This window comes from Sceloporus undulatus, chromosome 6 (assembly GCF_019175285.1).
Source record: "Sceloporus undulatus isolate JIND9_A2432 ecotype Alabama chromosome 6, SceUnd_v1.1, whole genome shotgun sequence".
In the NCBI taxonomy this organism is placed as follows: domain Eukaryota; kingdom Metazoa; phylum Chordata; class Lepidosauria; order Squamata; family Phrynosomatidae; genus Sceloporus; species Sceloporus undulatus.
Window position 1 is genome coordinate 125,001,829 of NC_056527.1, and position 19,484 is coordinate 125,021,312.

General features: G+C 39.6%; 1 protein-coding gene across 1 annotated transcript; it reads left to right on the plus strand.

Moving 5' to 3' along the window:
- The first annotated feature begins 226 nt into the window (after window positions 1-226).
- On the plus strand, window positions 227-15,699 carry CDCA2 (cell division cycle associated 2). Its single transcript, XM_042476103.1, is given in 15 exon segments — window positions 227-304; window positions 2,137-2,624; window positions 2,775-2,908; window positions 4,332-4,446; window positions 5,178-5,359; window positions 6,999-7,089; window positions 8,029-8,228; window positions 8,391-8,451; window positions 9,275-9,477; window positions 10,632-10,692; window positions 11,395-11,465; window positions 11,800-11,931; window positions 12,409-12,589; window positions 13,190-13,423; window positions 13,426-15,699. Coding segments are annotated over 14 exon segments (2,670 nt in total). The 5' UTR covers window positions 227-304; window positions 2,137-2,386; the 3' UTR covers window positions 14,193-15,699.
- The last annotated feature ends 3,785 nt before the right edge of the window (window positions 15,700-19,484 follow it).

Here is a 19,484-nt window from a genome sequence, read left to right on the forward strand (position 1 = left end):
TCTCCCCCAATCTGCGTCCAACTTCCTTTTTCCCGTCGCCCAATAGGAACTAAGCCAAAGGTGGTGGGCGGGACTTTTTATTAGCTCCTCCTCCTCAGAATAACTCAAGCGGGAGCCTATTGAGGCAAGCATTCGAAAAGGGCGGGGCTTAACACGCGGGGTGGGCGGGGCGTCCAACCTCGCTTCCCATTGGCCGAGGTCGTAATACGTCACCCTCCAACCGTCTCTTTTCGGCGTTGTTCGGTTCGAAGCATTCCGCTCCGCCGGGACTCTTTGCGACGTTTAATGAAAAGTAGTCCCTGAGGTCGGAGTGGTTTTGTGTTCAATTTTGGGGGAAAGGAGCGGAAGAGGTTCGGTCAGAGGAAGAGCGAGCCTTGGCAAATATAGGGGGGGGGTGAGAGAAGAAGCAGGAGCCTGGTTGGAATGGAGGCGGGGATAGGGTGGCGGAGGGATACGCAATGACGCCTCAGGTGAGGAGGCCCTGTTTGAATATGGAGCGCGAAGCCTAGCGAAGGAGAGGGAGCTTTGAGGGAAGAAAAGGGCGCTAAGGCCTCAGTCTCTCGCCATTGCGTCTCTCTTTCTGTGGGAACAGCCCACGGCGGTGCGTTGTGGTGTTGTTGTGTGTGTTGTGTTGTGTTGTGTTGTGTTGTTGTGTGTTGTTTTGGTGTGTTGTTGTGTGTTGTTTGTTGTCAGGTGTGTAGTGTGTGCTGTAGTGTGTTGTGTTCTTGTGTGGTGTGTCTCTGTGTGTGTGTCTTCAAGTCACTTCCCACTTACAGAGACCCTAACCTATACCTATCCCAGGGCTTTCTTGGCCTGATTTGCTCAGAGGAGGGTTGCCATCGTTGCCTTCCCTTGAGGCTGAGAGAGTGTGACTTACTTTGCCTCCAAAAGGGGGGCTTTTATGGAATCAAACCCTTTGAAAGGCAGCTACGAAGGTGTCAAGTTGTAGCATTGGAATAGTGGCCCAGGTGGGATTCGAACCCTTGTCCTCAGTGTCATAGCCCCCCCATCCATGTACTTGACCAGGCCTGACCTTGCTTAGTTCCTTAGATCAGGCAGAAATTGGTGCCTTCAGGATGAAAACCCTGCGATAGGTATGCATTAGGATTGCCACAAGTGGGAAATGACCTAAGGCGCATAGCAATGTGCACTTCGTTGTTTTTTTTATGTGGCTTTGTGATGCCTGAAAGCAAACTTGCCACTGTGTTTCCTTTATCCATTGCTTTCCCCCGAAGCTGAGAGAGTGTAGCTTATTGCCCCAAGGTGGGTTTTATAGCCAAGCTGGGAATGAGGACTTTGAAGGGCAGCAGCTATGAAGGAACTGGGCAAAGGCCCCTTAAATGTCAAGTTATGGCACTGGGATATTAAAGGGAGGATAGTGCATGCCACTAAAATGGTGAAGGAAAAGAGGAGGATAAAGGAAGCCACAGTCCTGGGACTACAAGGCCTTTGATGGGGAGGTCTCTCATTCATAGGATCAGCCATAAGTTGAGGTTGACGATACAATAACAACTATGAAGACCGTCAATTGTATATAGCAAGAGTACGCAACTGCCTGCCTTTGGCTTTCTCTGGTGTGACCCTTGAAGCCTTAGGGACTGTGCTCCCTTCTTCAGGATCCACTGGGCTGCAGCGGATGGAAGAAAACAGCCGTTCCTTGGCTCTTAAAGTTTCTGTTCAGAAGGAATTGCTGGAGATTTAATTCCATCACTCCAGTAATTCCTGGTTCTCAATCAGCATTTTACATCTCATTCTTGTGCCAGTGAAGTGCGTATTTGTGTGTGTTTCAGGGGGAGAGACAGAGCGAGACTGGGACACGGGGCTGAGATGGGCTGCTTTATACGTGTTTTCTACTCACTCTTAAAATTACATAGCTCATAAAATTAAGGAAATCCTCCTTTCTTTTGTCTTATCATTCCTAAATGAAACAGAGAGGGGAAAAAGGGGCACACATAGTTTTAAAAAAGGGAATCTATCCCCCTTTGCAGTTCAGGTGTGAATCCTGAGTCCAGTGAACTTTACTGGCCTACAGTTTTTATGCTGCATGTCTAGCCAAGTAAATGGCCTGCGTTCACCACTTTTAAATGGTAACTCTTTATTGTCCTCTTATCTAACTTTGGTTTTGTTTTTCAAAAGGTGGCCAGCTCCAGCAATGCAATGCTGGCTTACTGCAGAAATTCCAGCATTGGAAGCAGACCTGGTGTCTTCCTCAAAGGAACCGTTAGCGTCTCTGATGGATCGAAAGAAACGAAGGTTTTGCCAGTGACAAAACAGTAGCAAGAGGGCACTTTCTGAACCAAAGCAACCTCTCTTTGGTGGATGAGGACAATTTCGTCAGTATCAAGAAGGGTGCTGTTGTTCGGGGAGCTGCTCATCAAAGGCACCAATGGCAAACGAGTCTGCAAACGCTTTCGCGTCTTCAGAGGAGCATAACACTTTAGAAACTCCCTTGAAAGAGAAGCAGCCTAGGGATGCAAGCTATGTGACACCTAGCAAGGCTGAATCAGGACCAAAACCAAGCTCTGTATTATCAGCCACGAATGCTACAACACCTATAGATTTTTCTACACTTACGCCAGCTGATTTTGGCATTACTCCAGAGTCTTTTACTAAACAAAATAAAAGTAAGGTTTGAAGAGATTTTTTTTTTGTACATCTGTCACTCTGCATAATTGATATTAGCGTAAATATTTAAATGATAGCCATGAATTGTTTAGGAGTCGTGTGTGTTTGCATGTGTCAGTGCAGAAGCTGAACGTTGCTCTTTGTTTTAGGGCCATCTAAAAGCCTGTTAAACAAATCTAGACGTCTATCAACAATCGGGATCCGGAGTTCTCCAGAACACAATTCTCTCATCCGATTCATTGCTCATCGACGTCGAACAAGGAACCAAGAGGACTTGGTGCAGGTAGATATGCTATAGTTTGTAGTCCAGAAATCGTAGTCCAGAAATGATGCAGCTCTAGATGTTGTTGGCCTGCAGCCCCAGGAAGCTTAGCGATGGGTGATGACTGCTGGAAATTGCAGTCTAGCATCTCTCAGAGTGCCATGTGAATTTTTTGTGTAGCCTTGGTAGTTAAGACTTAAGCTTAGAACTGACCTTTCTCTTTCTGCTTCGGGAGGAAAGTCCACATTTTTGTTTGTGATGTTAAAGTGGAGTGTTCCCCCTTTATAGTGGAGGGAAGAACGGATTCATCCTTGTCACGCTGAACCCTTGGGACACTCAGAGAGCAGTGAGGTGTCTTGCTGCTTTTTGAGTCCCGGGTGATATTGGAGTCCCTGCCGTTTTCAGGCTCCAGAGAAACAGAGTGAACCACTAGAATAAAGAGGTGACAATCTTGCAAACATGTCATGTTTACCTCTGACAGTGAATTGTTTATTAGAAGTTGCATGCCCAGCTAATAGCTAGTGGGAATATTTAGCCAAGGCATTGTGAGTGAATGCCTGATGTTTTGTCAAATAATGTTGGCAGAAGGAGGGTTTGTATTCAAAACATCTGATGTGGGAATCTTGACACGAGTGCAATACACTGCGTCCATCTTGAGTTCTTATTCGTGGTGGTGCAGAAATGCATTCTTCATTGCAACTTTCCCTGCCTTTGGCTGTATGTGTCCACAAGGACAAATAGTTTTTCATTTATATGAGAAGAGTAAAGAAGAGCACATAGATATCACATAGTGGAATTGGTATGAAGGCTTTAAATATAAGGTGGTCGTATTTACGTTGGGTGCGGTAGAAGACAATGGAATTCAATTTAACAATTCTGTATTGGAATAAATTGGGAGGAAGATAAAAATGTGAGATGGAAAACAGGATGAGTTTCGTTTTTAAAAAGATACTGTAATCTCCCCAACTTTTTCAAAGGTGATTTTCCCCATTCATCATCTAATTGGGTAACCCCTGATCCTCTGATTCAAGTCATTGGATTATATTTGCTTAAGATCTGACACTTATAACCATTAGAAATATTTTAAAAAACATTTTGATAAAGTAAGCCTCTGAAGCCAATGATGAACATGACTAAAACCAAACAATAGTTGTGTGGATTTTAACATGATTATTATGGTAGAAAAGCCTTGGAAAGTGCAAGTGGCCTCTGAGCTGTTTTTGTGGGGCCCAATTTTCTTCTCACATTTTTCACTCAAAACACCCCCACAAACTGTGACAATTTTGCTACATTTCTACACTCCTGGGCTCTTAGGTTCAGGGGAGCCTCTATATAATAAGAAAGTAAACCAGAAGTTGAGTGCTGGGTTACTTCTTTATATATAAAGATATAAAAGTTTAAAGTTGATCTTGTTCAGAAAATTCTTTGTGGTGTCTTTGGACAGGCTAGCCCTTTTAAGCATCAGAACACTTTTCTAAAGGATAAAATAGCTGCCTTCCAGTCGTCCTTTAAGTCACCTGAAGAAGCTGAGGAAAGACAAATCCTTGTAGCTGACACCTGTAAGTAAGCAACACCCGGCCTCAGGTGTACCATGTGTTCTGCTGTTGATATTTATTGATGAATTGTAAGAGTGCAAGTCAATTTCTGAAATCCATACTGAAGAGTGTCAGGGTTTTCCTAGGCCAGGAATACTCAGAAGTGTTTTTTGCCAGTTCCTTCCTCTGAAATATAGCCTACAGAAGCTGGTATTGGTTGACGGTCTCCCATCCCAAGTACTAACCAGGGCTGACCCTGCTCAGCATCCAAAATAGACAGGCTCCGATGCCTTTGGGCTATTTAGGCAGCTAAGGTGCCACATTATTCCCCCAAGAGACCTTGGTGCTTCATCTGTAATCACACATGTGCACAGTCTCCCCAAATGTTCCCCAAATGTCAAGTGTTGAGGAGAACACTTTTACAAGCCTTTCCTTGTCCTAATGTGGCCCAGAGAGGCCGAAAGTGTGACAAAAAGGCCTACAAGTTTTTTGGAGGCACCCCTGTTCTTGGAAAAAAAATTGTTGTGGGGTCCTCAAGGCCATAAAAACATCTTGGAGGGGCTGCATGCAGCCGGTGAGCTGCATTTGGCTCACCCATGTGTTAAATATTCCATACATGTGGCATGTTTTTGGCACCATAGATTGCTATATTAAAATTGTTGAGGAGAAACATTCTAGCCGTGGATACTATAAGAGCTTTGTTAACTTAGTTAACATCATACTAAGGCATGTATTTGTGAATTTATTTAATATAGCTAAAGAAATCAGTTCTAAACCACATGAACAATCTGAACCGGACCAGGTTTCGCCATCAGAATGTGAGAGAATTTTATTTGAGGGAAATACAATTCAGAAATCCATAAGTGAAGGAGGATCTTCACCTGATATCCAGGGACGCTTTATTGTATCTCCATCACTGAAACCTGATACTGAGAAGGTATGATGTTTGTGTATATTGAGACTGGTGTAATTAAACTGCCTCTAATATTCCCTAATGCAAAATAAACAAATGTTGTCAGTTGCCACAGGCTATGCATATATTGCTTGTAGTGTTTAGTGGAGCTTAACATAAGAGGGAAAGGTCATGTAAGTATCTCAGAGTTATGTTATTTTTCTCTGTGAAGGGTATAAATATGGCCATTGCAGAGCATACCTCAGCACCGAAAGAGGTAAAGTAAGTGTTCAGAGGAACAGCACTGAGGGCAGAAATGGATTTTTGCATCCATATTGTGTATAAACATGTGCCAGTGTTGGATGGATGCCTGCATTTGTCACCAACTGGATGCCTACTCCCTTCACTACTCACTCTTTCTAAACCACTGTAAATTAGGTTATTTCTGTGTGGGTTCAAGGGAGCTGTTGTAGAAAATTACACAGAAAAAAATGTACCTTTGTTTGCTCTCTTGCTACTGTTCTTCCACTTTTATTTCCCAGAGAAAAAGAAAAGCTCCTCTTGTGAAAGTTCTTTGGGCATTGTTTTCGCATTGCCCCTCTGCTGCCCAAAGCAAAGTGGAGTGAGGAGATGATACAGCTTTGGGTTTCAAAGTGTTTCTGAAACAATGTACTTCAGAAAGCCTCTTGGGCTTTTCTGCTGTAGCATCTCAGATCTCTCTTTCTCTCATGGGAGCCTCCCAAGAAAGATGGACTCACTTATTTTTTTGCATTTGTTGTTGGACTTGACAACAGCACTGAGTTCCAAATTGGTTTCCTCATTACCACAGGAAGCTAGGGACTGCCTTGGCTATTCTCCAGAGAAATGGTGAAGATGAGGTGTCCCCTGCATCTTTGTTTCCACAGCTTTCTTCACTCAGGAGCTGTGCTAAATTCAAGCCCATTGTACATAGGCTGTTGCCACATCCTCAGCTTTCCTGGCTGGTGTGCCACTCGAGGATATTTGTCAGGCAGCTACTTGGTCACAGAAAATTATCCTTATCTCTCAATACAGGGTGGACTTAAAGTTTTGCGCTGACATTGCATTTGGGAAATCTATATTTTATTCCAAGACTTGATTCTGTTATTGCCTTTTCAAAGCAATTCTATTTTCTGCAGTTTGATTCTGTTCTCTTGCATTGTTTTTCTGAAACTTGTTCTGCTTTTGTATTATATTGAAATAAGATGGGAGTGTTTTGCTTAATATTTGATGTATTGCATTGATTTCATGTTAAGTAACCTTGATTTGTTTGCAATGACACTCTTGTCTCCTACTTGTGTATCTTGCTAATCTTCCATTTGTGTGAATCACAGAGACCACAAAGAAGAAAGACAGGATGCATACCTATAATTGTAGTTCTTTGAGCGGTTATCTGTGAACCTGCCTATCCTCCCCATATTCTCTGCCTATCTTTTGGATGGTTGCATTGCTGTCCAGTGGAACTGATGGTTTTGATGGGAAGGCACTGGAAGTGGGTGGGACTAACACCAGAAAGCTTATATAACACTTTAGAAGGTTTTGAATGATGCACAAGGAAGATTTGTGTGAGTTCACAGAACTACAGTTACAGGTATGCAAAATGACCTTATGCGTCATCCGAAAAGAGATTTAAACATGCCTCATGTATAATAATTGCTGTCTTTAGGCTGTTCCAAGCTTGCTGGCAAGTAGTACAACATCTGGATGCATTAGTTTGGAGACTACTCCGAGTAAAGGTGTATCAAAGACTGCATGTGGTAAGAATTAATTTCCACGATATCAAGGCTTTATTCAAACACCAAAAAATATGAAAGCTTTTTCTTCTTAAATGTGATTTTTTAAATGTAAAGCAGAGGTCAAGAAATAGTAGGTGCTCTTTTCCAGGTAACAGATAATAAATACTTAATTGTAAGCCACTTCATGATGTACTTGAAGTCTTAATAAAGTGTATGGTTTTAGACAACTAGTTAAACACTTCTGATAAAATATGAAAAACAACATATTCAAGAGCAATTTTGAAAGACTGCATATCTCTTTAAAAAGTGGTAGCTAGAGACAAGGTTCTCTAAAGAGAGCTACAGGTAATCCTTGAAAGCATGCAATAAGAATAAAGCATACCTAAATAACTTTCTGTTTTCATTTCTTTATTCAAATACAGCATGAAAGCATTACATTTTTTCATTGTTCATCTCATCTTCTATTAGTTTTTAGACCTCATAGTAAATAATTGTTAATTGTATCATCAATGTATGCCTACTTCCCTGGCCCCTCTCCTGACTTTCTCTTCTGGAATAACTTCAAGACGTATGTGGCTCTGCTTAAATACAGTATTTCATTGCTCTTTTCAGATACAAACTGTGGTTAATTGTAACTAATAAACATAACCCCTAGTTTGTCAGTTAACACAAACTAGGAAACAGAACTGAGGAAAATGAAAGCTTTAGAATGCTTTGTGAAAATACTAAGAGGATTAAGCAGGTCTCAGATTTTGCAGCTTCTTTACCTCATGTTAAATTTTGGTTTATTGTACTAAACAGACTACGTTCAGCTTATAAAATTGCAAAGCATAAAAACTAAAAAGTTAAAGGCATTGAAGCTACAGTCCTATATATATAGTTATCTTGCGAATTACTTGTGAATTACATTTTTTTTCTTTTTCTGTTTTGAAACTATGTTGTTCTCACATTGCAATGAAGAATTAAGCCAGAATGCTACATCTCAGCGGAGCTGTAAGAAAGTTAGGTTTGCAAAAAAGCAGCGTTTGGAAATATTTGATAAAACCAAGCCACCAATTACCCCCAAGAGAAGAAGTCATTTGTCTCCCAGTTCTGTTCGTTCTGTTCTGAAGAAAACACCAATAAAACTGGGAACAGAAGACAAGGAAGTACACCATTATGTAAGTTTGCGGTGGATAGGAATACATGTTTATTAAAAAAAATTGAGAAAGTTCAATACAACATACTCAGTTTGGCTGAGAAGCTTGTATTGCACTGGGATAGCCGCTATAATCAAACCTTATAAGCTATCTTAAAAACTTACTAAGACTTCTCTTTCATAGGAGCATGCTGATGAGACAAGAAAGGAGGAATTTTCAACAGGCCTAGGCAACATACCCAATGGTGAGGAATTATGGAAGTCATGATCCAAGAGAATCTGGAGGGCCAAACCTGCCACCCTGGTCAAGGATGTTACCAAAGCCTCAGTAACTGACAAAGTGGTGATGACATTTATTGAGTGGGATTGGAAGAGCATTCATTTTAATTTTCCTGGACTGTGATACTGTACCTGCCTCCAGGTCTTACAGTTTAATTAAGACATGACAAAAGGATAAGGAGGCCACAGCAGGGGCACCTGCTTCTGGGCCTAGGCATAATGGAGCTGTGCCTGCTTCTTTTCCCTCTGATAGTTTTAGAAGATAATGCTGGAACTTTACTTGGCAGTAATGCTTGGTGTTCGCAGGGTTTCATTATTTCTCCCCTTTTGTTTTAACATCTATCTGAAACCCCTGGAAGAGGTCACCTGGAGTTTCTGAGGTATCAACACTGTGCAAATGACACTCAGCTTTAGTTTTTCATTTTCATTACATGTAAATGAGGCTGTGGCTGTCTCGAATCAGTGCAAGGGTGTGATAATGGAATAAAAAAGAGCATTGGTAATTCATCCATCTGAACAAATAGTACTTAGACTATTGGATGGATTGATGGTTGGGGTGCTTGTTGAATTATTTAATTAATGTCTGATAGGTTATGGACTTGTTTTCCCATAACCATTTTGTTGGTCTTTTTGGCACCAGGTGAAGATCTTGCTCACTCTGACCTGCCAGTAACATATTTAACTGGGGCTGTCATGAGTTTTGTTGCATATTGCATTTTTACTACTTTTTATTTTAACTGTAAAAAATGTTTATTTGTATACCACCCATAAAAACCTTATGGGGTACAGAAGGTACCAAACCAATAGATGAAATAACCGTGAAGAATGAAGATCTAGGCTCTGAAGTACATGATCCACTTCTTCCCATGAATATTCCATTACATAAAAAAAGAAGAAGAAATCCTCTCAGTTCACCAGATTCAAGAGAAAGTTCTCCAAAGGAGGCTCCTGGCAAGCAATCCTTTTCCCAACCAGACTTTGATCATGATGAAGTAAGTCAAATTGAAGTAATTTTTTTTTCAGTTTCATTTGTTCAGAGCTTGAAAAAAATTTTGGACGACAACTTCTATAGCCAGTCCCCCCTGTCCCCCCCAGTTCTAGGAATTTAAGTTCACAAAAGGAACTTGTCCAAGCTCTGATCTGTATAAATGTATAGTTTAGTAAAAATTATATTGTCCTCATTAGTGCCTCTTGGTTTCACATTGGGTGTTTGCATAGCCTTTTTCATAGGGCTTTGTTCAGTATATCAGTTTGTAACTCAGCATCTGAAACCACAGTTTTGGTATGGGTTTACTAATGGTGGTATTTGTAATTCAAGTATGGCATGTCCACATTAATAAACCATAAATACAGCCTTTGCTATGGTTCCAAAGCCATTTCATTTCTTTCGTTTAGACAAAAATAGACACAGAATGGAAGCATACAGGTATCTCTGTACCATAATTTATCGCTTCTTGGCCTTTTGGCTAAGATCAAGTGAGCATGATCATTTGGAAATCTCAGACCATTACCTGAATTGTAAAATATACTCTCTCTGGAACATTGCATGAGACTCCACAAACATACGGGTTATTGTTTTGCACCAGCAAAACAAGACAGGAATTCAAAGTTCTGTTTCTGTTACAAACATTGACTCTGCTCTCCCGCTGGCCAGTTTTTATTTTCCTGCCTTGCCAGTTGGTTGAGGTTTCTACTCCCACTTGCCTACTATTTTTCTTATACTTGTACAGTCTGAAAATATTACAACTCTTACTATTTCAATGGTTGTATTAAGCGGAGAGGCTTTATAGAAAAAGAGCAAGGTGGTGGAATCTGATCCAGAGAGAGGAAAAGTGTGTTTGCCTTCTGCCACAAAGAGAGAGCAAATGAATGAAAGCCAGCTTCAGTGTCTGCTCTTTTGACTACAACTTGGCAAGTTGCAGAGCCAAAAAAAAAGGACAAAATTCAGCAGTTCATTTCAGATAATATTTGAATGAAACAGTGTCTTAGAATTTTGTGACATCCAATGACTGCGATTTTTGCATAGTCACATCCTGAAGCTGGAAATTTTTTGATATATTTGATTTAACTCTTCTGTTGAAATAGTTTTCCTAGCGGAGTGTGTATTTTTTTGTAACATGCTTGCGATGTTACTTTCTTGCTACAGGACCAAGAGTCATCAGAGGTAGCATCTGCTCCTGAATCTTCTGCAAACTGTGATCTGGAAGGTGAAGTTAGGCTGAGGTTTTCTTGTAGTTTGAAACCCATTTGCATCAAGAGACAGATACTCAGCTTATATATAAAAATTACTATTACAATAGGAGCTGCTATTTTATTTTTCATTCTCATAACAGACCATTAAAATGTGTGAATGTGAGTGGGAGGAATTACTGGATTATTTCCATTGCTGGTGTTGCTATTTTCTAGGGTTAGGTAATACTGAAATATCACATACAGTATTGCATAATTTTATTGGTTCGTGGGGTTTGTCTTTGGCAATAACTTTAATGTAGTGTGGGAGAGGAGTGCACTGACGCATTTTCCACACCACAGCAGTAACGTAAACATTTTGGATGTCTAGTTTAACTTAAACAGTGCTTTTAAAAAGTCCTGGCGTATCAAGCATGACTATAAACAGCAGAAATAAAAGCTAAGGTAAAGATATTAGACAGTACTGTAATTCCTATTAAGATTATGTGAGATGTGTATTGTCTTATTATTGGCGTAGGCATTTTATATTCTTTGTAGATCATAAACATTAGGTGCAAAAAGACTTATATTTCATACTTATATGTGTGTTGGAGAGATCAAAACTGTAAGATTGTGAACTGTAGGTGTGTGAATAGAAACTTTTGAGGGAGCCCATTGCTGCAAGTTAACATCTGAGCTACAGAGCCAATGCTTTCTAGAAAACTGTGTCTTTCTTTTAGTAACAACTGAAAGCTCTCTTCGCCTTAAACCTGCTTCCATTAGAATTACGAGATCGTCTGTTAAAATAAAGGTGAGATTACCATTATTGAGCATTGAATTTTAGTAAGGGGATATATGTGTTTCTGAATTTTACCCTCCCAATAAGTTAACATTATAGAATTTATTCTGGAAAATGTATCACTCAACAATTTAGTGCGTTATAGTTTTATAATTATTGATAAATGAAAATCGGTTATCTCTCATGTTTTTTGAAAGAATAGCAAAGGAAATATTTTTTTCAAAATTTAATGAGTTCTTTAAATCTTTATTATTTGTTTATGTAAGGCAGTTTTAGACTTGTGACACGTAGCATCTCTTTTTATATGCCTTATACATATATATAATATATGGATGTTTCCTAACAGCATGACAACAAAGGAGAAGAAGCAGCAGATTCTAGACTTACAGGCAAAATGCACATCAAGAATTCCAAACAGAAACCCAGTGGAATCCAAAAGGCCAAACCTGCAACAAAATCTTCTGAGAAAAAGAAGCCAGTGAGTTCCACTTTACATTGTAGGTATTGATTTGGTTAGATGTCAGTGTATATTTCTATTTTTAACTGTGGATCCCACTGTGTATCATTCGAATGTCAATTGGTTGGTAGGGTCTTTGTTAAATTAGTAGATGGGCTGTGTATTGCCCATCCACAGCAAAATCTCCAATTGTCTTTTTACACCTGCCTCACTCCTCCTTTTGTCCTCCTGTGCATAGATGGAAGGCTTTTGTTTTGTTTTGTTCTTTGTTATTTTGAAGTATTGGCATAGGGAGCATGGTGAAGGAGAGCTAGAGAAAGACTTTCATGTTGGGCTGCAGCAGTGTGTCTGCAGCAAATAATGCAATAAAGATTGACCTGTGAAAGAATGGCATTCTATTTTAGATGAAAAGGAAGATTTTTAGACACATTCTCACTGGTTATAACCTTAACATAATCTTAGTAGTGTGTATAATGATGTCCTCTAAATGTTTTTCAGGCTGCTAGACGCAAAGTTTTTGGAAAGAAGAAAAGGCGAAAAAAGGAAGAGAAAGCATTGTATGGGCAGCGAGAAGCAGTATCAAAGATACCTCTCTTGAGTCCAATTCCTGAGGTGAAAGAAGATTTCTCACTCATGTCATCTTATCAAAACACGCCAGAGTCACAAACTTCCATCTTTGGTATGTAAACCTATGGTCTTGTTTTATGAGTCTCATAATCAGGGGCAAATTGCTTGTGCTACCAATGAGGATTTCATAATATAATCAGGATAGTCTGTTTCCATCAAGAGACTTTCAGACTGTTCAACCTGTTTGTATCCGTCCTGCTTGATACCTAGGTAGACCTGATGCAGTTTAATGTAACAAAGTATTTATGAACTTCAGCATTTGAATATTAATGTCTTCTTTGCCCCATTTATTGGTGCATAGTAGTTTGTCCCACAGCTGCTAGTCTCTAGCAGTTTGAAGCAAGTGTGGAAGAAGCAGAGGAGATAGATGCAAAGGAGGTTATTCTAGGTCAGAGGGGCCCAGAAGACAAGGAGACTGTTGTGGAATACCAAAAATATAGCTTGTTATAATGACCTGAAATTTGTTTGCTACAAAAGTAGGAAAACAGTTGATCACCACCCACTTTATGGAGCAAAGTCCAGTTAAATATAAGAACCAGAATGATTTGCATAGAAGAGGTCTTAAAATACTAACCTGGGGAGCAGTGAGGCAAGATCTAAACAAAAGCATGATGCATAGTCTGGATCTTCTCTAATTAAGATTTTGTCTTAGATTATTCCATTTCGAGTGTCCTGCATGGAGAATCTGTGAGTGGAACAGATGGAACTAGCTTCATCCAGAAAAAAGAGGATGGTGGCTGCCTGCATCCCAATCTGGATCTTTTAACGAGATTGGACAGGACTTTCTCACAGCTTCAAGGTGATGCTACAAATGGTTTGAAAAATATACCTCCCTTTGACTCTCCTATAAAGAATTCTCCTGAGAAACTGACAACCATATTTCATGAAATGAACAGGTGTTGAAAAATGACTGTACTTCAGGCAAGTCTGAGATTCAAGAGGAGCTTGAGTTACTACATTTACACAGAACTGGTAAAAATACAAAGACTGAAGGGGCTGCACACTTGAGCGTAGAGTCTGCAGCCCAATTAACCAGTGAAAGTGATCATGTGAATGTCAGAAAGCTTCCAAGACGAAGCAGAAGAGTCACCTTCTATCTTCCAAAACATTCTGAAACACCTGGGAACATTTCCACTATACCTGAGGGCAATATGGAAGAGCCGCCTCCTGTATCAGATGGCTCTGAACTCTTAAATAGTTTACAGTGTGATATCGAGGCATCCATCAATAGTACTTCCAGAAGGGTGAGACGCAGCATGAGGCTGCATAAAGAGGCAGAAAATGAAGGGCTTGTCTGGATTCAGATACCTGCTGATAATGTCAAAAGCCAGGATCCCCTGGATTCTTCCTGCAACATCCAGAGCGGAATGTCCTCCTTCGCTCCCCAAGAATCAGAGCTGCTTCATGAAAAGAAAGTCAACAGCATCCCGCTGCCCTTCATAATGAGTGAAGACCAGGAGAATGCTCATGTTCGAACTGTCCTTCCAAAGATAAAGAAAAGGAAGAGCATTGGTGTATTGAGGGCTAAAGAAAATGACAGCGTCGTCTTGTGTGCCCCGAGAAACAGAAGAGCAAGCATTGGATACAAAAGTGACCACTGCTTCCAAAAGGGTTCTGAAATGAGACAGTTTTTGAAGAATCAGCCTACAGTTTAATTTCAGACTGCCACCATTTGAAAGGTGAAGGCTATCTATTCCACCCCAGCTATACAGTTAAAATAATTGTTTTTGGGCATTTAAAAGAAGCTAAATAAAACATTGGTTTGCCTTTAGTTTCAGGGAGAACATTTTAGGAAAAGAGTGCATGATCTAAACAGAAAAATACAGAAGGGAAATAAAAGTATGCACTCTTCAGAAATAAATGAAGTTTTAAATATACAGTTTATTATTGCATATAACTGGCAAATCCTGTTTTGTTGAGTTGGCTTTTGATGTTTTCTGATGCACCCAGTAAAATGGAGTATTGCCAAAGAATTGACATTATCAACTGGTAATACTAAAGAAACAACAATGAGAAAGTCTAAGCCAGCCTAGTTTTAGTATGGCATGCACAGCCAAACCCTATGTATGTTTAACATTGGAGTAAATTGCATTCTTTTTAAATAGGACTTGTTTACCCTTAAACCCATAAGACTAGCATTTGAAATTAAGTCGTTGTTTCTCTCTTTCAAATGCACACACCTTTGTAAATTCCTTTGCATTCAGAAACATATTATTCCAAACAGGGCCTCATTACTCCAAGCTAGTGTTCAGTACCGAGGGAGTTAAAATATATAGGCTTTGAAATTATTATAAATATTAAATCAACTTGTTACAATTTTGAAGTTAAAGTTGTACATTTATTTGCTGATGTGTATATTCAGTCGTTTTTACCACTGCCCAGAGAATTGGTTTCTTATTCCTGCTATAAGTGCTGTAGCTTACAAAAAAAGGTTTTATTGTATATGCTATACAGTATAAATGAAATCTCATTGTCGTTTCAAAAGTCTTGGCTTTTAAAAATCTCCCATTGCATATATCTTCTTTGTCTGGTGTGTTTTTTCTGTCTCAGTGTTTTCTCATAGGCAAAATACATCTTCCTAAACCCAGTTTAAAATGGGGCAATTTAATTTCAAGTTACAATTTTCTTTCTTTTCAGGGTTGTATCCTCAGTGTATCAGAAGAGGGCAGTACGGCATGCCTTTTAAAGCAAGGATTTTTAATAAAGTGTTGCCCTCTGCTTTGTAAAAGGCATTGTGTGTCTAAATCCTCAACTCATTTGTGTGTTAAAATAAAACAGCAACTGGATGTAAGAGCAGCAGCGGCTGGAAAATCAGTCCATCCAATATTAACCTTTATTTGAGTCTCATTGAAATGAATAGGACTTAATAATAACTTCAGCTGAATTTGCAGCCAGTGCTGACTAAACTTAATCAGGCTCCTTTAATTTCAGTGGGAGAAGTCTGTGGCTTTTTCTTTGTAGTTCTTAAAAACGTGAATGTTTATAGTCAGATCATTTTTAAAAGGAAAAAAATGAGTATTTTGCTGGCAAAGGTTTTGATTATTTTTATAATTTTAATGCCTTATTGTTTAGTTTGATTCAGCTAGGTTTGTTCGTTATTTTGAGTGCTGTTTTTAGTGTAACCGTGAGATAAAAATGTAATAAATAAATATTAAAACATAACATGCAATGTCTAAATTTACAATCACAAACTTTACACAGACACAAACTTTCAAACATACATACCTATATCTATATTACTTTACAGCCTTTAGTTATCATTCTAGTATGGTTAGCAATGATGGCCTTCAGCTTCTCTTCCCTTCTTTGATCTTTCCACTTTATTCCATCCTTTCCCCCTTTCTATCTTTTAAACCTTCTTTCCTTTACTTCCTCTCCCTTTCCTTCTTGTTTCTCTATCTTCTCTAACCTTACCTACTTTCAGTCCTCCTTCACTCACCATCAGTTCATTTACTCTAACCTTCATTCACTTTCTTACACCATCTTCATTCATACCTTACTTCCTTTCCCTCATTTGCCGATTCATCTGTTACTCTGTTAGTATGCTGCTGTTAACCATATCTACTTTCATTGCTGTAGTCTCAGTTCCATCCTCTGTTAAGCTCACTTATACAATACAGAGAGGGCTTTTTAAAAGGAGCACTTTTTGTAGCCATGGGTGATACTGCTCCGGTGTCACTGTGTTTGGTGGAACCACCATGGAATGACATTAGAGTGCTTGTTCTTTGATTTATTTTTCCAACATGTATCTCTCGAGGATTTTCATTTTATCCAACTGTCAGGTTATTTCTAGGTGGAACATTCTTTATTCTGAAAACAGCAATTTGCTCAACAATAGCACTTACAACTACATGCAAGCCTGACCTCTCCAGCATTTTAAAGGCATTTTCATTTTGTGTTTTAGGGAATCTCTTCTATAATGTGTATGTCTTGACGCATAAATAGCAACTGCTCCATGTGTAATTTATAATAAGAAAAACATGTATATTTTTTTAATTATTGTATATTACTTGTAAGACTGGGGTGGTAATACCTACACACAGTCTACAATTCATTATACAGTTATCCATCTACAATCATTTTCCTCTCTCAATTAAGTAAATACATAACATTTTTAGATACAGTATAGGTTTGCATTCCCCCCCCCCCCCCCCCATTGGCCATGTATGTTTAATAATATACTGGACCCTAGATGTTCTTTTGAGCTATAAATGTTGTGGCAAAAGCTGCCGTAGGCACACCGCTGCAATGTTCAGTACTGGGAATCCTTTGACACTCCACTCCTGTGGTATTTTGAACTCCAGCCCCTATACGCTAGCTTTGGTTTTGCTGACGGTAACTGAAGTCTAAAACATCTGGAAGGCCATGGATTCCCTACCCCTACTTTGCTAGGTGGGTGATATGTATCACTGTCTCTCTTGTCTGTAAATTTAAAAAATCAGTCTAAGTCCTTTTAAAGGCTGTGGGGCTGTTTTTGCAACCCTTACAAGAACGCTTAGTCCTACAGAAAAATGAAAGTGTATGTGGCAGTTGCACATTTCCTGTTCCACCCACTCCCTAGCCTTTATTCCTTATACCACATTGGTGTTTTCTCATTCATCATATAGTTGCTCTACTGACAATTGCTATTCTACAATGGGGAATTTCCTTGTACCACTGTAGAAAGATTTGAACCTATTCCATTGATCTCCTGCCTTTGTTCAGTAGAACCTAAAATAATGTGGTACTTCTTCATGAGTCAACTTCAACCTCATGGGAGCAACTTGTCCATCCAGATCTATACTGCATCCCAAAATGTCCCAGTTCTGTTTGGTGTAGCAAACTTACCCCAGGCATTATTCATATGGAGATGTAGTATCGCATCCTACATGTTTCAAAAGGCAGCGCAAGATGCTTATTTTTAAAATCCAGGGTTTTCTGTAGTCCAGTTTCTTATTTTCCCAATACAGGACAATTTGGGGAGCTTATCTTTTGAGGGAAAGAGGTCACTATAATTTCTGTATATTTCAGTTGTGTTAAATGGTGCCTTGATTTTATAGTCTTGATATATTTGTAAGCTATCTGCAGCATTTTATTGGCACTCTGGGTTAGAAGTAAATACACAACATTTTTAGAAATAGGTTTGCATTCCTCTCTTTATGATCTGAAGTTTGTAATAGTTTCCATTCTATATCTGAGGTTTTATAGATCTCTCTTTTTTAACTGTTTTCCTATTTGGAAGCAATAAAAAATTGCAAACTGGGAATAAGTAGACAAATGTTTTCTGTATGATGGATTGGGGTTCAAATGTTGATCAGAATCAGTTGCTTGGTCCAAAAGGGTTTCATTTGCTGTCACATGTAGATGGCATTTGTTAAGATTTGGCATCTACCCCACTTCCAGCTCTGGTAACCATCCAGAGGTAGAAGCTGTAACCTGAGGAGGTTTCAACCTAGGCTGAGGGATTGAAATGTAAATAGTGAGTGAACTGAGACTCATTGAGCCCTTATGGGGAAAAGGGTATTTGGGAACCACTGAACTTGTGAGAGAAGAGGAATTAGCAAGGGGCTCCTCACTTTGCAAATGTGTGCAAAGTAAAATACTTCATCCAGTGACCACACGCCTCCATGAAACACTGTTCCTTTGAGGAATGAAGAAATGCATACAGTACTTTGTGGCTTCTGCACAATTCTGAGCCCCAGGGGCTATTGTATAGCTGCTTTGGATTGGGAGCCAGGACCCACCTGCCTCCTCTTTGGAAAATGGATAGTCGCCATTCAGGAACACAGTGGAGTTTATAGGCTGACACTTCCAAAGGGCTGCTCATATTGACACAACTAGATTTTGGGAGGTCTTGTTTGGGTTTTTTAATTGTGTTCCGAAGCCTTATTAACCTGCAACTAGGAGGGGCGTCTCTCAGAATATAGCCTCTAAATCTCATGCAAACATTTGGCCCTGTCTGCTGAAGAAGTAGTTGAAGACAACAGTAGCTTATTTTCCATCTGCTACAGAAAAAGAAGGAACCTCTTGGTGAGCCCAATTCTACGGTTGCTTAGGAGTACAAAGAAAGTTTTAATTGTGCCGGGGCCTTCTGTGTTGAGGAGGGGCATGACTTTGACTTTGACACTTAGACAAGACGGCAAATGTATTAGTTTTGTAATTAAGCCTTGTAAATTGTGCAGAACCGAGCAATTAACTACTTGAACCCAGTCATTGGAGAACGAAGGGCTGTAACCCGGTGTGCAATGGAAATGAAGGCATGGAACATATTCCCTAACTGCAAGCTGGAAAACGGTGGTGTTAGTCTTGGGCTCTTTCCAGTCACCTCTTGACTCTTCGCTTCCTGCCCCCTGCGCAGATTTGGAACTGGTCAGTCCGGGTTTTGTTTTGTTTCTGGAAGGCCAAGGAGACAGTTATAATGAATGGCTTTTATTGTGCAATATTTCAAAACGGGTTGACTGTATTCGAATGGAATGGAAACTGTTCTGCCTTGTGCCGTTGCCAAAACAAACACAACATATTCCCAAAACCTGGATGTGTGCTTCACTCAGACTGGCAGGAGTTACAGCTCTGTGTTCAAATGCGAGTTCGGGTTGACAATTTTTAGCCCCGTGTTGTTGGTTTATTAAAGCCAATGAAAATGGGGAGGAGGGGATATTAATATTTATAATATGCAGGTGAGAAGGGTGTTGTTTTTTGATAAAGCAAATAAGCTTTAATTAGGCTTTATCCTGCATTTCGGCATCCTTTCAAATTGCATTGATTATTTTTGTTTTCCCTTCTCTAAACGGCTCTCTCTTCAAATGGTCCTTTTATAAAAATGCCTTTTTAAGGCTATTCCCTCGTGGGTGATTTTAAAAAAACCAAGCAGCGTATCAAGGATTTAAATTTTAGGGACTACCATTCAGATGGAAATCCTGCAAATGTTCGACTGGGGCAAACTTTGCAGCCAGCCCCTTGACACAAGC